The sequence below is a fragment of the Orcinus orca genome, chromosome 10 (genome assembly GCF_937001465.1).
Source record: "Orcinus orca chromosome 10, mOrcOrc1.1, whole genome shotgun sequence".
NCBI classification, from domain to species: Eukaryota; Metazoa; Chordata; class Mammalia; order Artiodactyla; family Delphinidae; genus Orcinus; species Orcinus orca.
The window spans coordinates 7,779,087-7,801,295 of record NC_064568.1 but is presented as its reverse complement, the minus strand read 5'-3'; the positions used below and the strand labels follow the sequence as shown (position 1 = coordinate 7,801,295).

At 45.6% G+C, this 22,209-nt stretch overlaps 1 protein-coding gene across 9 annotated transcripts in view; it reads right to left on the bottom strand.

Moving 5' to 3' along the window:
* The window catches only part of SRGAP3 (SLIT-ROBO Rho GTPase activating protein 3), a 259,375-nt gene that overhangs the window by 97,557 nt on the left and 139,609 nt on the right, over positions 1 to 22,209 (bottom strand). For all 9 annotated transcript variants that reach the window (XR_004485868.2, XM_033437233.2, XM_033437228.2 and 6 more), the window contains exon 4: positions 113 to 175. Coding sequence is in view for 8 of the 9 variants with exons in the window: in XM_033437233.2 (XP_033293124.1) it covers positions 113 to 175 (63 nt within the window). In the remaining variant the exon portion in view is untranslated. The remainder of the gene's footprint in view (positions 1 to 112; positions 176 to 22,209) is intronic.

The following is a 22,209-nucleotide window of genomic DNA, read 5'->3' as shown; positions in this document are numbered from 1 at the left end:
CAGCAAAAAGGCCCAGGGTCACCCCAGATCTCTGGTCAGCCACCCCCCTGTGCTGGGTGCAGAAGAAAGGGGGCCCAATCCCAAACAGCAGCGGAGCCTGAGCGAGACTCACCGTGTAGAGCTCATTGGTGACCTTCAGGAGCTCCTCATGCATCTGCAGGCCGATCTCCTTGCTCTGGAATATGGAAGAACAAGCGTCAGAAAGGCAGAAGGGAGCTGGCTGCACTGACCAATTTCCTCTTCAACACAGAAAGGGCAGTAATGCTTGGGGTGGGGTGGAAAGGGGTACAGAAAATGACATAAACTTCATCGACCCAGACCTGAATACCTCAACTCACATCCACAGAACAAATCCACCGAGAGTGGCTCCTTAAAACAGGAATTCCTGGGCCATATAAGTTGGGGAACCCTACACATCCCCTCCTTACCTTGATGTTTCACAGAGACACCATATTAAAGATTCTGAGAAGCCCCACAGCCAATCAACCTGTTCAGCTTTCTGTAATTCTGGGTGTCTTCAGCTGATGTGACTAGAGTGTGTGTCCCTAGCTCAATACTCACTAACATCTCATGAGACTGGGGTTCCAAAGAACCCAGTATGAGAAATAATGATCTAGCCTCTCAATTCAGTGAGCAGCTCAGGTAAACAGACAGCCCACTGGCGCTTGAGGCAGGGGGTCGGCGTTCTTGCCTGGCTGCGCTGCCGAGTAGTCACATGGCCTTGGAACCTAAGTTCTCACATCTATAAAATAAAAAACTTTAGAAAGCTCCTTGAACAAAATGAGGCGGGTCTTCTTACTGCAGAACTTTTCAGAGGCTTTCATGCCCTCACGTGCATGGATTTTGGGGCTGTAGGGTGCAAGTTTAGCTGACCTCAATCCAAACCATGAAGTGACATACATATTTAGTATATTGAGGGACATGAGTCAGAAAACAACGGACAAATTATCTCCAGGTTCCCTCCAGCCTGAAGATTCCAGGATTCTGTTATTTTGCATATTATTATTATTACAGTCATCCCTCCATATCCATGTGTTCTGCATCCAAGGATTCAACCAACTGCAGATAGAAAATATTTGAAAAAAAATTCCAGAGAGTTCCAAAAAGCAAAACTTGAATTTGTCTTGTACTCTACTGCCAACTATTTACATATAGCATTTACAGTGTATTTGTAACTATTAACATAGTGTTTACACTGTATTAGGTATTATAAGTAGTCTAGAGATGATTTAAAGTATATGGGAGAATGTGCATAATTATATGCAAATACTATGCCATTTTATACAAGGGACTTTGAGCATTGTTGGATTTTGGTATCACGTGGGGGGGGCGGGTCCTGGAGCCAATCCCCCCCCATATTGAGGGATGACTGTGTTATTATTATTATTAGGGGGAGGGGAAATGCTCTCCCTGTTTGCCCAGGCCATCATATGAAACTTCTGTATTGACAATGGAAGCCCTGCTCTTGGCCCCTGACAGCTGAGTCATCCTGTCCTCTCTCTCAGCTCCCTCAGCCTCAAGCATGGCCAGCGGCTGACTGGCCTTCCTCTGGCTCCTTCACAGGTCAGAGCCCCCGGACTCTGAGGTCGCTGAGGAAGGCTCAGTATCAGACATGATGCCTTCCCAGGCTCTTCACCTGGCCCACTGCCTTCCTCTCAGCTTCTGGCCCTGGATGGCCAAGAATCACCCATGTGAAGGCAGTCCCTACAGGAGATCTCTTAGATCTCCTAAGAGATAGCAAGGACTCCAGGGCAATTGCAGAGATCTGTTTAGACCTCCCTCCAGCTCTGGCGACTAAAGCAAGGAGACCCAATCCAAAAGCACAGTAGAGTCTCGGCAGAACTTTCTGTGCAGAGCTCCGGGAGAATCTTCGGTCGCATCCTGGGCATCTACAGAGGTGCTCGATGAGCCCAAGGAGCTGTCCCCATCTCCTTCCATTCTCCCTGAGTCTCAGCCGGTTCCTCAGCCTCACCTGTGGCCCCTCCCCCTGACATTTGCCTCGGACTCTCTGACACCCTCCAATGGCCTCCTCTTGGTCCTCGGTCTGGCCAACATCTCTGACACCCAAGATTCAGTTTCTCACGTATTTGTTTTTATGATCCAACTTTTTTGATAGGTAATAAATGCACACGGTTAAAGGAACTCTAACAGTCAGCAAGGTAAAAAGTGAAAAGTAAGTGTCCTGGGCTCCCAGAACCCCACCCAGAGGCAAGTGCTATTAAGTTTCTTCTGATACCTTCCAGAAACAGTCGATGAATATACATGCATACAGTTGGATAGTGTCTGGGTTTTTTTTAACACAAATGAAAGTATTCTATACAAGCCTTTGTTTCTTGCTTTTTTCCACCTAACAATATAACTGAGAGATTGTTCCTTGACAGGACACGTAGCTCTTGCATCCTCTTTTTCTAATAGCTGCTCGGGGTTCCATACACCAGATGTATCGTAACTAATTAACTAGCAGGTTGTCTCCAGTCTCTTAATATTCCAAACAATGAGACAGTGAACATCACTGTACTCTGTCACCATGCACGTGGGCAGGGACCCCTGTCAGAAAAATTTCTAGAAGCAGCTCTGCTCGGAAGAGTCCAGCCTTCTCAGCTCAGCCCCAGCCGGCTCCCCACGCACTGCTGACTTCAGCTCCCACTTCTCGGGCTCCATCCTGCATGACCTCAAAGACCCATATCTTCAGCTGCTGCAAAACAGTACAGTTTGGATGGCGCCTCATCACATCAAATTCAAATTATCCAAAACAAAGTTGTGACTTTTCCTCCATCTCCTCAAGTTCAGTCAATGGGATAATATCTTCCCAGACATGGCAACTGGAAATTTGGAGCTATTTTTGACACTTTTTAAAAAATCCCCCGTCCTCAATCCAACCTGTCAGTGCATCCTGCCTTCGAACCACCCAGTCCTTTGTTTTCTGCAGCAGGCTATACCCGTTCCCTCCCCACTATCCATTCTTGCCCTTCCTGCTTCCTAACAGAGACGTGAATTTGGCCCTGCTTTCATCCCTCCAGCCAAATTCTTTCCAGGACATCGCTGACCCCCATCCCGACTCAAGATGGTAGATTCTGTATGTGTTGTTAGTCTGGGGGTGAGTATTTGACAACTGCATGGAAGAGGACTTAGAAGGTTGAGGGGAATTTCAGCTTTCCTACTGAGTGCTAGCAAAAAAGCATGGAGCCCCAGTGGCTACCACCAGGCCTCTTAGGACCAGGAGAGGAAGCCGCCTTGGGCAGAACAAGAAACCTAGCTGCTAATGACCTCCAGAGAAACTGGTTGAACTGAACCCACAGCCTGCCTACTGGTGAACTTCTACTTCTGTGGATTTACTAGTTAAGCTACTTAAAGCTGGGTTTCCTGCCATTGGCAGCCCAAAGCAACCTAATGGATGCATTTCCCATCACCAGTCCCAGAGCAAGCAATGTCATCGTTGCAGGACCCAGATTCGTGAAGCCGCCCCTCAACCAAGTCCTGACTCTGGTTCCCGATTCTGCATGCCCATTCCAATGTCATTTCCTAGAAATGCATTTTACTGTGTCCCTCTAAGACTGCCTCAGTGCCTATGGGATCAAGACCCAGCTCTTTAGCTTGACTTTCAAGGCTCCATACAACTGGCAGAGGTCTGGTTATGGGGTGGAGAGGGCTGAATTTCAGAGCCACAGAGACTGGGATTGGAGAACAGGACTTTAAACCATTTTACCTCTCAGCATCTTCGCTTCCTCGCCTGTAAAATGAGTGCCCGTTACTGTCCTTCTTTGCATTTATAAAGGGAAGTGCAGTGATCTTGCTTGTTTACTTGTTTATTCATTTGTCATTTGTTTCCCCCACCTGAAGGTAAACCCCATGAGGGCAAAGAGACTTTCTGTCTGGTGGTAGATGCTCATATCCCCCAGCTGCTGGGACGGCTGGCAGCAGACAGCCCCCAGCCAAGAGAAAGCTTCAGGGATGGCATCAGAGGATGTGGTGACAAGCCCTCCAAAGACCGACACCTCATCCAAAGATGGATCTATGTGGGGCATAGAGGCTGGTCTCTCCTGTCTCAACCTGGACAGCTCTAAAGGGTTGTGCTCTCTTTAGAACTCCCCGTAGGGCTGGCTAAGACCTTAAGTAAGCCTGCCTGCACTATAGCTTAGCTTCACTCAGCTTCCTCCCCCGCCCTCCCTAGGGGGTGGATCCCAAATACACTCCCTAATCATTCTGCTAAGATGTTAAATTCAGGCCTCAGAGTCAGCTTCCCAGGTACCCAATCTGCAATGTCTCACCTCCCCACTCTTCCCGGCAAGCCGTAGAGCCTGTCGCATAGTGGGTGTTCATTAAGTATGTTTGTTGAGTGAACCTATGAATGAATCCAGTGACAGTTCCTCTAAGACTTAGTTTCCTTATCTGTAAAAGTGGGACGATGTCACAAGTGTCATGAAGTCCCTGTAAGGATGAAAAAAGATGACGCACATGACAGCACTGGTATCATACCAGGCACAGGCAAAGAGCTTGGGAAACAGTGGTACAGGCTGAATCAATACCCACTGGATGCCAGGGGCAAGGCTAGGAAGTTGCCCAGAAAAGGGAATTCAAAGTTGAATTTTTTATTAACTCTTCCCAGTTTGGTGGGATCAAGGGTCAAGAACCAAATAATTCTAAGGCATGAGGCAGAAAAGGCTGCAAAAGAGTGAAAGAGGAGGCGATGTGGGAAGCAGGGATGAAGAGGCTGGAGGGACCACGACCGGAGCCACCTGACCTTGCACGGATGGCCAGAGACGGCATTCTAGACAGGAGGCACAGCCTGAGCAAAGGCACGGAGGCCGGGAATAGGGGAAAATGTGGTTTGCTAAGAGAGAAGCACAGCAACAGAAGAGCAGAAGATACGCTTGGAAGGCAGGTTGGGCCAGATCACGGAGGCTAGCAGAGTGCAGGCTTCAGTCAGAGCGCACCTGGGAGCCTCTGAAGGTTTTTGAGCAGCAGAGTCTGACGGCAGACTGTGCTTCTTCAGGAAGATGAAGCTACGGGTAGAAGAGGGTGGATTGGATGGAGGCGCTGCAAGTCACCAGAGGGAACCTGCCTGAGTCTCTGCTCTCTCCCCCTCAGCACCAAGCCTGGGCAGGGCTGGCCACAGTGAGTGCTCAGCCAATAGAACTGCAAAGGACTAAAGGCATTTTATTTTTTATGGTTGGGTTTTGTTGGGAAGGGAAAGAGTCTCACTACAGTTCCAGAAACTACTGAACCCAAACCAAACATTCCATCATGAAGGGGAGGCTAAAACCCTGATCATCCCCAGCAGACACCACACCCAGCCCTTGGGGACCCCAGCGGCAGTGTATTCGCACTCTGTCTGCATTTCTCGCATGGCTTTCATGCCTACAGAGGTTGGGGTGGTGGGTTGCTTCCTTCAAGGACAGGAAGTGTGCAGACTGTAGAATATGATTACACTGGGCCAAGGAGGGTTCAGCCCTGGTACTTCGGGGTTGGAAGGACAAAGCCCTGTCTCTCTAACCCAAAAATCTGTAAAATTGGGTGGCAGGTGGCCCCGGCCCTGCTTCTTTTTTTGCCCACGGCTAAGGACAGTTAAACTCCCCTGAGGACCAGGTCACTCGGATGGGGGTGGGGGCTGTCCTGGGCATTACGAGACGCTTAGCAGCATTCCTGGCCTATCACCTCTAGATGCCAGGAGCATCCCCTACCCCACCGCAAGCTGTGACGACAAAAATGATCTCCAAACATTGCCAAATGTTCCCTAGGGGACAAAATCGTCCTGGGTGGAACCGCTGCCCTAGACTTAGGGCTCCAAGTGGCAGCTTCTCTGGGCTACAGATGCGTTTTATTTGGCCATTCAGTGTTTTCAGAAAATCTGACTCTTTCCAGCATTTAAAAATCAGGAAATTGCCCTTACAAGTCCAGATTTTCAGCTTCTCTTGAAAAACTAGAAGATCCAGCGAGGCTGAGCCCCGACTTGGAGCACAGCGGCCCCTTCGGATGGGGTTGTGCTCTCCAGTTGGCCACAGCATCTCCCTTCACCCATCCCTTTGAGTTTATGACCCAGAAACCAGTGGGGTCTCACTGGGGGCAGCCGTCTGTATCCCCTGGTGCTCATCAAGGCAGCCATCCCAGACCTGCCAAATCCAGACGTGTGAGAGGATCTTTCCACAAGAGCCCTTCTCACATGCCAACCTTTGAGAGTCACCGAAGAGTCTGGTTCCTGAGGCTGAACCTCCTGACTCTCCCGTGGACCCAGACCCCACTGTCTGCATAGAACCCCACGCCCCTGAACCCATCCTCCTGTCTGCACTACCTCTTCCTGTAGCTCTGTGGCCAGTTCCTCACCTGGCTTTTATTTGATTTACACCAGCATTTATTTGAATGGCCTACTACATACGAGCCTCCACGAGGCACTAATGACACAAAGCTGAGTGAGACCTGGTCCCTGCTCCATCAGCTGCAGCCAGCATTTCTGGAGCACATTCCATAGGTAAACACTGTCCAAAGTCACCTCCATATATTATCTAATGGAAACCTTTAAGGCAGGTACTATTATTATGCCCGCCTGGCAGACGAGGGCTGGTGGCTCATAAGGGTTAAGCAACTTGCCCCACGCTGTACAGCTAGGAAGTGGCAGAGCCAGGATTCAACTTTTGGTTGCTCTAACCCCAAAGCCGGCACTCATAAGGACCTTCTGTGGCCTGTTTCCCCAGGGCCAAGACGAGATACAGGCACACAGGTGAAGAGAAGCCACTGCAATGCTGTCACAGAGATGAGTCCAGGCCACAAGTCCAGGCTGCAAAGAACGGCATACCCTCTGGACGCCACCAGCCCATCGATGTGCTTTCTCACCACTTGTGCAAAAATCTGCACCCTTGGGCCTCACCCTCACTTGCAGGCAGTAGAGTTCTCCTTGGCCTGGTCCTTCTTGGCCCACCTGCCCTGCCAGGACTAAATCGGCCATGATGGCCATCTCTGGCTTCTCCCTTCTTCCTTGTTCTGATAACAAAAGATGAGATACAGGTGGCACTCACCCCTGCTTGTCTGATCACACCAGATGGTCCATCCAGCACGGGACCCAGCCTGACCAGAGCGCTCTGGTGCCCTGTGTCTAGTGACTGGGTCAGAGATGGAAATGTATTCCAGGCTGAGCCAACAAGAATTTTCCCTGCAGCTTTCTAAGAACCATACTCTCAGATCATCTCTCCTCTGGGGTCACCAAGCAAGGACATCAGGGGTCTCGAGCTACCCACCACAAGGAGAGTCAGGGCCTCGACAACAGCATTTCTGTCCTGACCTAGTGATGCTAAGACTTACCTCTGGACTTTTCCAGCTTACAGAATCCCGTGAATTTCCACCTTTGCTCATGTGAAACAATACTGATGCACTCTGCTTATTTTAGCATGAAGACACCAAAATAACCACAGGGTGAGACAGCCTTCTGAAAACCCTCTACCAAGCACCAGCTTTCAAACAGTTTCTGCAAAAGGTCCAAGTTTCAACCGACTAGAGAGAGCATAAGCCCCTTAAAGGCTGGGACTCTGGCTTCGCAGAGTGCTGTTCACGAAGACTTGCGCACAAAAGGAACTCCATGCTACCTGTGCGTGAGCTAACCAATACGCAGAGCCAGCGAATGGAGAGGGTAAAAGGGGGCCAGCTTTGACTCTCGCTTTTCCGCAAAACACAAGACAAAACCAAATCCTGTACGTTCACGTCAAGATGGCACCAGATGACAAAAATTTTTTGACACGGTGTTCCTGAGCGAAATCAATGTCTTCACCAAAAGTCCTGCTGTGGATGGCTGAATTTGCTTTTCAACGCAGGGCTGATCTCGCTATTAAGGGGAAACCCTCAGAACTGTCACTACAAATCCTAGGACTTCATGAGCTGTATTTGAAAAGTTCTCTTTGCAAAGGGTATGTTTCTGTCTCCCTCAGGCTAACTCAAATGTGGAGCTGGTCATTCTGCACATCTAGAAAACATTAAAATTCTGGGTTTCAATGACAAGACTCCCTCTCACTTCTCCAGAGGAGACCATTCGAAACAACCCTTAGAAAACTTTAAGGCAGAGAGTAAGGTGGAACCTTCCTCAACTCCAACCGTCCCCTCTTTCATCGCATCAGGCGTTGAGTCAGCAACACCTGTCTTCCTTTTCTCTTTGCTTGATGTTCTCATGTCCAGTTTTCCCCCTTTGGGAACATTCCCTGGTTTTCCTAGTTCTGAGGTTCGAAGGAAATAATGGGAAACAAATATACAAACAAAGTAAAAACAAAAACTCTGTCTCTTTTAGTGCTAATCCACTGCTTCAGCTTATTTTCTCATCAAATAACAAAACTGGAGACCCACAGATGTTCCCCATTTAAATAAATGATATATGTAAGCACTGGCCATCTCCCAAAGAGACTGCATTTTTATTTCCAAAGCAAAGGCTTGAGGGGCGTGTCTTGGAGGGATGGGGCTTCTCCAACTCTGTCCTGGAAGGTCAATTTATCCCTGAACACAGCCACTTGGACAGCTAACTGGCTGCCATTCTCCGGGCCGTGTCCTAACTTGCCAGTAACTGGGCTGCCAGCGCTCTGGCACGTCCTTACCCCTTGCCTCCTAACATCATCCTTAGCCTACACTCCGCCCACCTTCCACCAAGACACTTGTTACTCTTCCCCCTCCCCCCACCTTCTTCCTTTCCCTGCTCCTGGACACCTCCCTTCTTTCCTCCCCTTCCCAAACTAACTTCTGTCTCCTGTGGCTGCAACTCCAAATGTTGTCATCTATTTGTTTTCACAAGGAGCTGGAACACCAGGGCTGGGATATCGGGCAGCAAGGAAACAGGAGGCCCTGCGACCATTCATCAAACGTCCTCGGCAGAAGTGGGCCCCACTAGTGCCTCCCAGGAGGCCAGCAGCAGGCTAAGGCAAAAAGCCTAATGTCGTGTCTGTCACCCTCTTCCCCCCCTAATTCCTCCCAGCATCTCTCTGGGGACCCTGTTTGTGCTGAAAGCCTTCATTTTCAGAAATGCTTAATGTCTGAGGATACCTTGGAATGGCATGGCCAAGTGACCTGATACGGTCAGGCTAGGAGTTTCTGGATCTCTTCTAATAATACTAAATATTATTATTCATATAATACTTATCGTTAATAGTAATGCTTAGTACTATTGATATTACTACCAATAATACTTATCATTAAAGAAAATAACAACAATAATAGCTATCGTTTCTTTGATCTCTTAGCGTGTACCAGGCCCAATGACAACTGCTTTACTGACAGTACCTTACGTAAGCCTAATATCAGCCTATGGGATATAACCCCACTGTAACCCCACTTTAAAGATTAGGACACAGAGGCTCAGGGAGGGTGAGTAATTTGCTCAAGATCACAGAGCTACTAAATGTGATTCTCTCAACGATTCCACTCTGTTGCTTCCACCCTGTTGCTGGGAGAGTTATGACTCCCTGTGCCTTTAGAATTTTTTTCCCCAAACATTCCAAAATAATTATAAAACGGATATTCCTCTGCCTTACCATAAGAAGCATGCAGATATTTAAAAGGCTCTCCTTTAGGTCACCGTCAGTATCAGACAACAGACAGTACCCAGTTCCGTTTTGTAGAATCTCCTGTTTTCTGTGACCACGTCCTGACCCCACCCCCTGGCTTCCAGGCCAAGGCAGAAGGACACAGTGTAGACTGCTGGGCTGAGTCTCCGTGAAAGCAGAACATACTCAGGAATAATCTTTCCTATGTCCCTGATTTTTTTCATTTTTTTGGCAAGAGTTGGGGGACATAAATCTCTCACAGATAAGCATCAATAGGCTCAGGGGATGGTGAGAGTCTCTGTATCCTAAGGAGCGTGACAAATCCGTCTTCCTGAAAAACCAATAGCTACAAAAACCAGAAGCCCCTCAGTTTTGAGCTGTTTTCTCCCCCTCTACATTCTCTTCAAGGTGAATATGGATGTTGTCAGGCTTATCTGTTGGATTCAAAACATTATTGATCACTTATTCCTGCTGAATAACTGACCTGAGATACCTCTCTAACCTCCTTGTCATTTTAGGATCTGATCTTCTACTTTATTTGCATTGTTTGTGAATACCTATGTATCCACCCACCTATCCACCACCTTCCCACCCATTCACCCATCCACCCATCCACTCATCCACCCATCTACCCATGAACCTACCCATCCACCTATCCACTCATTCCTTTCTATTTCCATATCAACCTCCCTGATCCAGGCCCCTGTCACCTTCCACTACTAACTTGTATATTAGTCAATATGTATAACAACTGAGTCCAGCAACTCTCTTTTCAAAGCCATCAAATGCACGAAATCAGTCGTCCTTAAATTTGACTCTGGCCACAACACCCCCTACTCAAGAACCTTCAGTGGTTCTTCTTTGCCTAAAAAATAAAGCCCAGCTTCTCACTCTGACACCCAAGGCCCCCTTGATCTGTCTCCAACCTACCTTCCCCACCCCACCACTTAATTTCAGCACTCCAATATTTAAAACACACAGAAGAGTAGAGAGAACAATAACAAACACCCACGAATATGCCACCCAAATTAGATAACCATTAAAATTTTGCCATTTTTGCTTCAAAATCACTCTTAGGAAGCAAAATGTTACAGAGAGCACTGAAGCGTTGTCTCCTCCCTTCTTCCCTCATCCCTCAATAACTCTTGTGAAGCTGGTGTGTATTCTTAGCCAGTCCACCTTTGTATAGCTCTGTTTCAGACACGTATCTAAGAATACAAACAATATGAACTGTTTGAGTTTTAAATTTATAAAAATAGTATAGTGTACCTTGCTTTCTTCACCCAACATTGTGTTTTCAACTTTTATACACAATTGCTTTATGTAGATCTAGTTCCTCCATCTAAATGATTGTACAACAGTCCATCATGTGACTATCCATAGCTTATTTAACCAGTCCCTCCACGATGGCCATTGAGGTGATTTCCCTTTGTTTCTTTACTACAAACACTATTGCAGAAAACCTCCTGGCACAAGGTTTTGTGTGTGTGCAGATATGCTAGAATATTTTAGGTTGTACTTAGAAGTGGAACTGCTGGGATACAGGGTATGTACCTCTTCCTTCTCTGTCACAAGACACTCCCAGTGTTCTCCAAAGGGGCTGAACCAATTTACATGTTTATTAGGAGGACACAAGTGGCCCTGCTGCTCCACATTCTTGCCAGCACTTGGGATTATTTGACCAATCTAATGGGCGTCAAACTGTGTCTCATTTTCTTTTATTTTACCTTCTCCTGATAACCTGTAAGTATGAGCATCTTTTCTTATATTTTTAACCATTTAAATTTCATTTTCTGTGACTTATTTATATCTTTTATCCATGTTCCTATTGGGTTGTTTGCCCTTTTCCAATTTATTTGTGGGAGCTGATTTTTATATTCAGGTTATTAACCTTTTATTAATTCTATGCATGCCAAATATCTTTTCCTTGCCTGGTCTGTATTTTCCCCTTATTTATTTGTTGCAGTTGTTGTTGTATAGAAGATTTTAAAAATCTTTATGTAATGGAATTTATCAATATTTTCCTTTATGGTGTGTGCTTTTTTGTTTTATGTTTAAGCAACCTTTTCCTACCTGCCAAGGTTTTAAATAGAATCTTCTACATTTTCTTCCAGAATTTTTTAAAGTTTTGTTTTTTACCTTTAGCACTTTAATCCATCTAGAATATATTTTTGGGAACTAAGGTGGAGGTCTAATTTTATTCCATATGGAAGAAAAAGTGTGTGTGTGTGTGTGTGTGCATGTTTGTGTGTGTGTGTTTAAACCAGTTCCTAAAAAATAATAAGAAATGGACAAGCAACCAGTGGAATCAGATCCATTTACTAAACAGGCTATCCTTTCCCCTAATCTGTAATGCACCACTGCCATATACTGTGTTCCCATTTGTGGGGGGCTTTGTTTCTGGGCTCTGATCTGGACCATCGGTTAGTTTACTTAGCATTGGTCTAATATTACTGGTTTTACTGACTATCACTTAAGAGGAAGTCTTCATATCTGATAAGGCAAATGCTCCAACAAATACCAAAAAAATAGAGCCTACAGGCCTTATTTTCTTTTTATGGGGTAATCAAGTTAAAAATTTAAAGCAAGTAGAAAGCTTTAAAGAAAATCTTTGGAAATAAAATATACATAATTCTGAAAAATTTATGGGGCAAAGAAGAAATTGCAAAATGCAAATTATGAAATATTTATATCTGAATGACAATGAAAACATCACTTATCAAAATTCCTAGGATGCAGCTAATTTATAGCATTAATGGCATTAATTTTCCATCATTCTTGTTTTCTAATGTATGCATTTTTTCTAAACTTTAGTTTCTGCTCTGTTAGATTCTTTTTTTTTAATTAATTAGTTTATTTATTTTTGGCTGCATTGGGTCTTCGTTGTTGTGCGCAGGCTTTCTCTAGTTGCAGCGAGCGGGGGCTATTCTTCGTCGCGGAGCGCAGGCTTCTCATTGCAGTGGCTTCTCTTGTTGCACAGCATGGGCTCTAGGCGCACGGGCTTCAGTAGTTGCAGCCCGTGGGCTCAGTAGTTGTGGCTTGCAGGTTCTAGAGCACAGGTTCAGTAGTTGTGGCACACGGGCTTAGTTGCTCCGCGGCATGTGGGATCTTCCCGGACCAGGGCTCAAACCCATGTCTCCTGCATTGGCGGGTGGATTCTTAACCATTGTGCCACCAGGGAAGCCCTAATGTATGCACAGGAATGTTATTAATTTTTATATATTGATCTTGTAATCAGCCATCTTGCTGAATGCTTCAGCAGGAAGTATGAGATTTACTGGTGGTTTTCGGTTAACACCCTTTATTAGACTAAGGAGGTTTCTATTTATTCCTAACTCGCTAAGCGTTAAATGGTGAAAAGATAAAAGCATGCTTTTTAAAAGTCAAGAAAGTATTCAATATCCTGTGATAAACCATAATGGAAAAGAAGATGAAAAAGAATGTATATATGTATAACTGAGTCACTTTGCTATACAGCAGTAATTAACACAACATTGTAAATCAACTATACTTCGATAAAAAATAAATTTAAAGAAAGACAAGAATGCCATTTCTCTCCCATTTCCCTCTACACTATATCAATTGAGGTCCAAATCAATATAATAAGGCAAGAAAAAGAAATAAGGTTATAAAAAAAAAGCAAGACCACCATCAGTTAGAACTAATCAGTGAGTGGTTTCCTGAGCATATTTTCTTATTTCTGACCCGTTATTTAACCTGTGTGCCTGAATGTTCCTTCATCCCACCTCTGAACTTAATTCTCACTATGTTCTTTCTTGAAGTCCCAATAATCCTCCTAATAATAACTAATATTTAATGATTGCTTACTGTGTACCAGGTAGGCATCTTATATCCTCATTTTTTAATCCTTACAACAACCCTAAGAAAGAGGTTTTTTATTAGCTTCCTTTTGAAAATGTTGAAAGTCAGCGGTTTAGGAATTAGGTTGAGCTCACACATCTGGAAAGTGGCAGAACAGGGATTACACAGTCTGTCCATACCCCTAACCACTGCAGTAGACTGCAACGCTGGCCGACCTGCTCATGATCTGGGACCCAGATTTTTCTGCCAGATCTCTGCATATCCACTGGGGACACAGCAATGCACCACTCAGATCCCCTTCAGGACTGGAGGACTTATTCCCCCAGCTATGGGGAGTGCTCCTGGCAGGCACCCCCAGCTATCAGCCCTGTTTGGAAGTGCCTCACCAAAGAGGCACCTACCCAAGGCCACATGCCCTCCCAGGAGCAACATGAGGGTATAAAGGCCTAGTTTCCTTGCCACAACCCAGGACAACTCAGAAGGGCCACCCCAGCCTCAGAGCTCCCCAAGGAGTCATTTGAGGCCTTTCTTGCAAATTCCCTGAATCCTGCCTCCCTCCCTTCCTTCTGCAGTGGGGACCCCAAGAACACTTGATAATACACCCCTGCACCATAATCACTGTCTGAGAGTCAGGTTCCTGGGAACCCAAGCTGGCATAGATCCTAATCCTCACTTCAAGATTCACTTCAGATGCTGCATCCTCAACATAAAACCTTCTCCAAAGTGCCCCCCAGCCCAGATTAGAAGTCCTCCTCCCTCTGAACCAACTTCCCTTTCTGCTGTATTTGCATCATTGATGCACATCTGTCTTCACTTCCATTGTTCACTGCCAGCTCCTTGAGGGAAGGCACTGTGTCTGATTCATCTCTCCATCCTCTTTAGCACCTGCCTTTACCACTAAGCATGGGCTCTTGGGTCAGACAAATCTGGATTCAAACCCCAGCTTCACCTTTATAGGCATCAGTTTCCTCATCTGTAAAATGGGGGTGATGACAACATCTTCCTCTAAGGCTTTAAGAAGTGAACGCTTAGCCCAGAGCCCGGCATACAGTAAGCACTCACTAATTGTTTGTTATCTATGATTACTGCTTATCTATTGTCACAAAAGCACTAATACATGTCTGCTGAGTGAGTTGGGAACATGGCGACCAGCTCAGCAGCCTCAACTAGCAGAGCGAGCGTTCACAACTTGTCTCCCTGGCAGACAGTGGAGACGGCTGAAGGCTCCTCGTCCCTGGCAGTCTGCCCACTTCACTCTCTCTGTCTGTGCAGGCATCAGAGCTGGACCCTCCAGCATGCAAACCCTCACTCTCTCCTGCAACCCAAAAATAAAAAATAAACTTGGCTTTGAATCCAAGGCCATTGGTGCTTTTGATCTTGGTCACAAAGCAAGGCAATTATTGGATACAAAAGCCCTGATTTATTTATGAAATGTGACGGACATCTTCAAGGCAGGAACGAAAAAGCTCACTGAAGACCAAGCCCTTATTGCCACACAATGAATGGCTGCTTTCAAACACAAGCCCCCCGAATGCCCTCTCTTCTCTGCTAAGAGTCTTTCCTCATTAGCGCTTCCTTCAGAATACCACAGCTTCCAACAATCAAACTCACTCCACGGCTGGGGCAAGTAATTAAATTCTGCAGGCATCAGAGCAGAGAATAATGGATGGCTATTGTTAAGGAAGCTGAGGCTGGAAATGAAATGGGCTTCAATGCCCAGCTCAGAAACGGTTGGGGCGGGAAGAGAGAGCAAGCAGGGTGCAGATGGACCCTCCCTGTTGGTGCACCATGGGGGGCAGTGGATTCAGGACTGGACCTGGAGTAGAGAACCTGCATCTGGGGCCGGATTCTGTGCTTACCAGAGGTGGGCCTGCATTTCCTCACCTGTAAAACCAGGAGGTTGGACTAGGCAAGTCATTCCCCATGTGTGATCCCCAGATCAGCAGCATCAGCAGCGCCTGGGAACTCGTTAGAAATGCAGAATCTCAGGGCTCACTTCAACCTGGTGAATCAGAAGCTGTGGGCATGGGGCCCAGCAATCCATGTTTACCAAGCCCTCCAGGTGATTCTGATGCTAGACTTTGAGAAGCTCTGTTAGATCGTGTTTAAAGATGAGGCCACAAACTCAAATGCACAAAGGGCCAAGGAGCTAAAATAAAGGGATCGGTGTCATTCACCAGACAACCCACAGGGGCTGTGGGGCAGTGGAGCGAGTGTGCCCAGCCTGAAGGACCAGCGGCTACTCAGCTCTGGACAAGTACCGCCAAGAATGACCCCATGTTGTTCTGGTACTGTCAGAGCTTCTGGCTTTTTAAGAGGAATACAAAGTTCTGATTTTTATGCGAAATCCCACAATTTTAAAATATTAAAAAAAAAAAAAAGGGCTTCCCTGGTGGCTCAGTGGTTGAGAGTCCACCTGCCGATGCAGGGGACACGGCTTCGTGCCCCAGTCCGGGAAGATCCCACATACCACAGAGCGGCTGGGCCCATGAGCCACGGCCGCTAAGCCTGTGCGTCCGGAGCCTGTGCTCTGCAACAGGAGAAGCCACAACAGTGAGAGGCCCACGTACCGCAAAAATAAAATAAAATAAAGTAAAATATTGGTTGAAATTTTCTTAACATAGTGAGGGCCAAGCAGATTACACTTGAGAACCAAATTCAGCTGCGGACCACCATTTTGCAGCCTCTGTTCCAAGGTGCCGTGGACCCCCATCATGACACTCTGTCCCCTGTGCTCTTGCCTTTGTCCTAACACTGAACTCCTAACCTCCTTTCCCCACTTGGGAGACTCCTATTCATCCTTCAACACCCAATTCAAGCATCACCTCCACTGTGAACTCATTCTCAACCCTCTGCCCCACTTTCCACCTTCTCCACTAAGAAAGTAGAGAAGAATCAAACATGAGGCCAAAGAACTGACACGTAGAAGAAAGTAACACAGAGGAGGAAGACATGGAGAGGTTATAAAACAGGCTTCTCCCACAGAGGAGGAATGAGGAAACTCTTGGAAAAGTTACCGTATTGCTGCTTGAAAAATCGCTTAAAAAAGGACACTGAGGGCTTCCCTGGTGGCGCAGTGGCTGGGAGTCCGCCTGCCGATGCAGGGGACGCGGGTTCGTGCCCCGGTCCGGGAAGATCCCACATGCCGCAGAGCGGCTGGGCCCGTGAGCCATGGCCGCTGAGCCTGCGTGTCCAGAGCCTTTGCCCACCAAAAAAAAAAAAAAAAAAAAAAAAAAGGACACTGATCCCATTTGACCAGAATCTAATAAAATGAAGTTTTAAAAGGGCAAATATAAAAAAACACAAGGACAGAATTCATGGACAGATTAAAAAACATTTGGTACAAAATCCCCTGGAGATTTGAGCTGAGAGTTCAGAGTGGGTCAAATGCGCTGAGACGATCATGAAAAAGGCAAGTGCCTTCATAGGCTTCATTATTAGAAATAAAGGGTCTAGACAGCCCTGCTCTCCTCTTAGCTGGTCAGAGCTTTCTGGAGGGTTCTGAGTGGTTCTGAATATTAACTTATGCCTGTCAGAGCAGCCCTGGAGCCTGACCCAGGAGGAGAGAAAACTCAAAGCCAAGTCACGGGGGTCAGCTGAAGGAACCTGGCATGTTTACCCAGAGGCGGGAAGGGCCTGGGTGTGTGGTCATGAGTACCTGATAGATTTCCATGTGGATTGATCTAGGTGGCCCACAGGACCTGTGAGTGGAAACCCTGAAAGATTTCATCTCAACATTGGGGAGAATTTTCTATTGGTCTCAGTTGTCCCCAAATGTAATGCAAGGTAACGAATGCCCATTATTGGGGGAGATCTGGCAGAGAGAGGACAGCTCATGAAGAGGATGATAAAAGGACTGGAACAGAAGGCCTAGTGGACACCCATTGTTTTATTTCACCTTCTTGTAAGAGCACCCAGTTTTTCCTGGGGAGCCACCCTCAGCCATCCTTTGTCCTATGCATAAGGGGGAGTTGAGTGTATGCCCAGCTTCAGGAGCACTCGCGTGACCCACACTGGTCCAGTCAGAGCCTGTAAGAACCAATTCTGGGAGAAGGGACCTCTCACTTTCCGCTGGACTTGAAGCAGGTAGGATGTAAGCCTGGGGCTGCAGGGGCCATGTGGTCATCACAGAGAGAGAGACTGACTATGCATGAGCCCTTCTCCCACCCCTCCTTAAAAACAAAACAAAACAAAAAACTGGAAAACAAAGAAAATTGGCGCAGAATTGCAGAGAGATTGGGTCCTAACAACACCCTTGGTGCCCTTGAAGCCCCCTGCCTGAAGCCAGTCTTGGCTCTGAAGAGCCGATAAGCTCCCTTTCCTCCCTCAAGCTAGCTGAGCTGCGTTTCTGTTGTTTGCAACCATAAGTGTCCTGATCACTACGGTGGCTGCTAAGACCTCATCCAGTCCATTCTGCTCTGGTGGATCCACATCTCACAGTTAAAGCAACGGCCACCTGCATGCACAAGTCCATTTGCCCAAATGAAGCCTAGAATGGCTGTGGAATGAGAAGTGCTGCTTCCAGGCATAGCACACTGCATTGCAGAAGGGGAAATGGAGAATCGGGAAAAGGTGAGTTATGAAGTCAAAGAGCATTCTGCACCACTGAGGAGCTGGCAGGTGGAGCAGCTGCCCCAGGCCCAGGCACAGGAAGGACACCTGGCCTGGAAGCCACTCCCACCTCCTGCAGAGGCAGTGACAGAATGTCACTTGTCAGATGGCGAAGGACTCCCACTCCAAGTGTGGCACTGTCACCATCTCCTCTTCCCAGATGAGAAAACTGAGGCTCAGAGAGACTTACGCAGGGTCACAATGTCAGTGACAGGTGGCTCTGAGACAAACTCCAAAAGCCCAGCCGTGCTGCCTCCTGGAAGTGATGACAACTGGCCATTCTCAGGCTTTACCTTCTCATCTGTAAAATGGGCTGAGTGATGATCTTGTTCCCCAGTCTGACCAGAGACCAGCCCCTGCAGTCGTTTGAGGTCTGCAGAACTATTATTATGTAAGGATGCAGGGCTCAGGGCTGAGATCATCTATAACTGATGTGACACAAGGGGGCCACGCTGTGCTAAATCAGCCAGTCAGGCCCCGTCCCCCAGCTCTCTCTTGGCCCAGAGGGGCCGGGTCGTTTCCTTTGTTCCACAGGCACAGAGCTGGTAACAAGGCAGCCAGGAGCTCAGCTGTAGACCTTTTTTCATTATTTTCCACCCTGTTAACCTCCATCACAAGTGAGGCTGCTGTCAGCCTAAATGAGAGCTGAAAAGATTTATCTCACTTGTCCCAGGGCTCAGCTCAGGAAAAGATCCTTCATTTCCTAAAGGCCCAGATGACCCTTTCTCTGTGAGTCCCTCCCACCCAGAAAAAAAGATGTGACAGTGGCAGCAGCAGGCGGGGGCTTGTGATGGGACCAAGCAATCTGAATCCCTTCAGTTTGCCTTTGCAAAGCACTATGTGAATTTTTTTTTTATTGCACTGTATTTACCTTTCTAATTATGTTTGCTTACACAAATATTAAACTTAGACTACACTTCATAAACGCAGCCCCAGGAGGAGACCAGAGCAGATTGTGTGGCGGGGGGCGGGGGGGTGGGCAGGGAATTAGCCTGCAGTAACAATTTTGCAATAGAAGTAATCCTCAAAGTGGACAATCCACATACAGACCAGGGAGAGATGACTATATTTCAAACCAACTTGTCTTCTTCCTCTGTGTGTATAGCAATCCCAGGTCACCTCTTCTCTAAAACTGGTGCCTGGCAAGAACAGATGAGCTCGATCATTTTAGTAGTAATAGTCTCTTACACTCGTATTATAATAGCCAGCTTTCCTGAGCACTTAGTGACAGGCGCTGCTTTCCATGCTTTACTTGGGATTAATAAGCCTCTTAACCCAAGCAACTACCCTGTGGGTATTTCTATCCCCATTTCACAAATAAGGAAACAGGCTCAGAGAGTTTCAGTAACAAACCCAAAGACACACAGCTAATAAACAATGGAACCAGGATTATGAAGCCAGAAATTGAAGACTTGTGGACCCAAAGACCATATCCTGAAACACTTCTCAATAATACCCACCTCCTTCACTTGCACCATTTCATTTAACCCTCATACTGCCCCTGGGAAGCAGATGATCTTAACCTCATTAGATAGACAAACAAATGAGCAAAATTTGACCCTAAAATTCCCGTTACAGAAACAGATCTCAAGAAAATAGCAGTGGCCCAGCCAACATCGTTCTCAATGGTGAAAAACTGAAACCATTTCCACTAAGATCAGGAACAAGACAAGGTTGCCCACTCTCACCACTATTATTCAACATAGTTTTGGAAGTTTTAGTCACAGCAATCAGAGAAGAAAAAGAAATAAAAAGAATCCAAATCGGAAAAGAAGAAGTAAAACTGTCACTGTTTGCAGATGACATGATACTATACATAGAGAATCCTAAACATGCTACCAGAAAACTACTAGAGCTAATCAATGAATTTGGTAAAGTAGCAGGATACAAAATTAATGCACAGAAATCTCTTGCATTCCTATACACTAATGATGAAAAATCTGAAAGAGAAATTAAGGAAACACTCCCATTTACCACTGCAACAAAAAGAATAAAATACCTAGGAATAAACCTACCTAAGGAGGTAAAAGACCTGTACTCAGAAAACTATAAGACACTGATGAAAGGAATCAAAGATGACACAAACAGATGGAGAGATATACCATGTTCTTGGATTGGAAGAATCAACATTGTGAAAATGACTATACTACCCAAAGCAATCTACAGATTCAATGTAATCCCTATCAAACTACCAATGGCATTTTTCACAGAACTAGAACAAAAAATTTTACAATTCATAAGGAAACACAAAAGACCCCGAAGAGCCAGAGCAATCTTGAGAAAGAAAAATGGAGCTGGAGGAATCAGGCTCCTGGACTTCAGAGTATACTGCAAAACTATAGTAATCAAGACAGTATGGTACTGGCACAAAAACAGGAATATAGATCAATGGAACAGGATAGAAAGCCCAGAGGTAAACCCATGCACATATGGTCACCTTATCTTTGATAAAGGAGGCAAGAGTATACAATGGAGAAAAGACAACCTCTTCAATAAGTGGTGCTGGGAAAACTGGACAGCTACATGTAAAAGAATGAAATTAGAACACTTGGTAACACCATACACAAAAATAAACTCAAAATGGATTAAAGACCTAAATGTAAGGCCAGACACTATAAAACTCTTAGAGGAAAACATAGGTCGAACACTCCATGACATAAATCACAGCAAGATCCTTTTTGACCCACCTCCTAGAGAAATGGAAATAAAAACAAAAATAAACAAATGGGACCTAATGAAACTTAAAAGCTTTTGCACAGCAGAGGAAACCATAAACAAGACCAAAAGACAACCCTCAGAATGGGAGAAAATATTTGCAAATGAAGCAACTGACAAAGGATTTATCACCAAAATATACAAGTAGCTCATGCAGCTCAATATCAAAAAAACAAACAACCCAATCCAAACATGGGCAGAAGACCTAAATAGACATTTCTCCAAAGAAGATATACAGATTGCCAACAAACACGTGAAAGGATGCTCAACATCACTAATCATTAGAGAAATGCAAATCAAAACTACAATGAGGTATCACCTCACACTGGTCAGAATGGCCATCATCAAAAAATCTACAAACAATAAATGCTGGAGAGTGGAGAAAAGGGAACCTGTTGAGCTGTTGGTGGGAAAGTAAATTGATACAGCCACTATGGAGAACAGTATGGAGGTTCCTTAAAAAAACTAAAAATAGAAGTACCATATGACTCAGCAATCCCACTACTGGGCATATACCCTGAGAAAACGATAATTCAAAAAGAGTCATGTACCACAGTGTTCATTGCAGCACTATTTACAATAGGAAGGACATGGAAGCAACCTAAATGTCCATCAACAGATGAATGGATAAAGAAGATGTGGCACATATATACAATGGAATATTACTCAGCCATAAAAAGAAACAAAATTGAGTTATTTGTAATGAGGTGAATGGACCTAGAGACTGTCATACAGAGTGAAGTAAGTCAGAAAGGGAAAAACAAATACTATATGCTAACACATATATGTGGAATCTAAAAAAAAAAAGGTTCTGAAGAACCTAGGGGCAGGACAGGAATAAAAACGCAGACATAGAGAATGGACTTGAGGACACGGGGAGGGCGAAGGGTAAGCGGGGATGAAGTGAGAGAATGGCATGGACATATATACACTACCAAGTGTAAAACAGATAGCTAATGGGAAGCAGCTGCATTGCGCAGGGAGATCAGCTCGGTGCTTTGTGTCCACCTAGAGGGGTGGGATAGGGAGGATGGGAGGGAGACGCAAGAGGGAGGAGATATGGGGAGATATGGGGATATATGTATACGTATAGCTGATTCACTTTGTTATACAGAAGAAACTAACACACCACTGTAAAGCAATTATACTCCAATAAAGATGTTAAAGAAAAAAAGAAAGTAGCAGTGGCCCATCAACAGATGAATGGATAAAGTACATGTGGTATATCTATATATACATATACAGTGGAATATTATTCAGCCATAAAAAAAGAATGAAAGTCTGCTATTTGCAGCAATGTGGATGGACCTAGAGAATATTATGCTTAGTGAAGTAAGTCAGACAAAGACAAATACTATATTACATCATTTATATGTGGAATCTAAAAAACAATACAAATGAATGTATATGCAAAACAGAAACAGACACACAGATATAGAAAACAAACTACTGGTTACCAAAAGGGAGAGGGGCAAATTAGTGGTACGGGATTAAGAGACACAAACTACAATAAATGAAATAAATAAGCAACAAGGATATATTGTGTAGCACA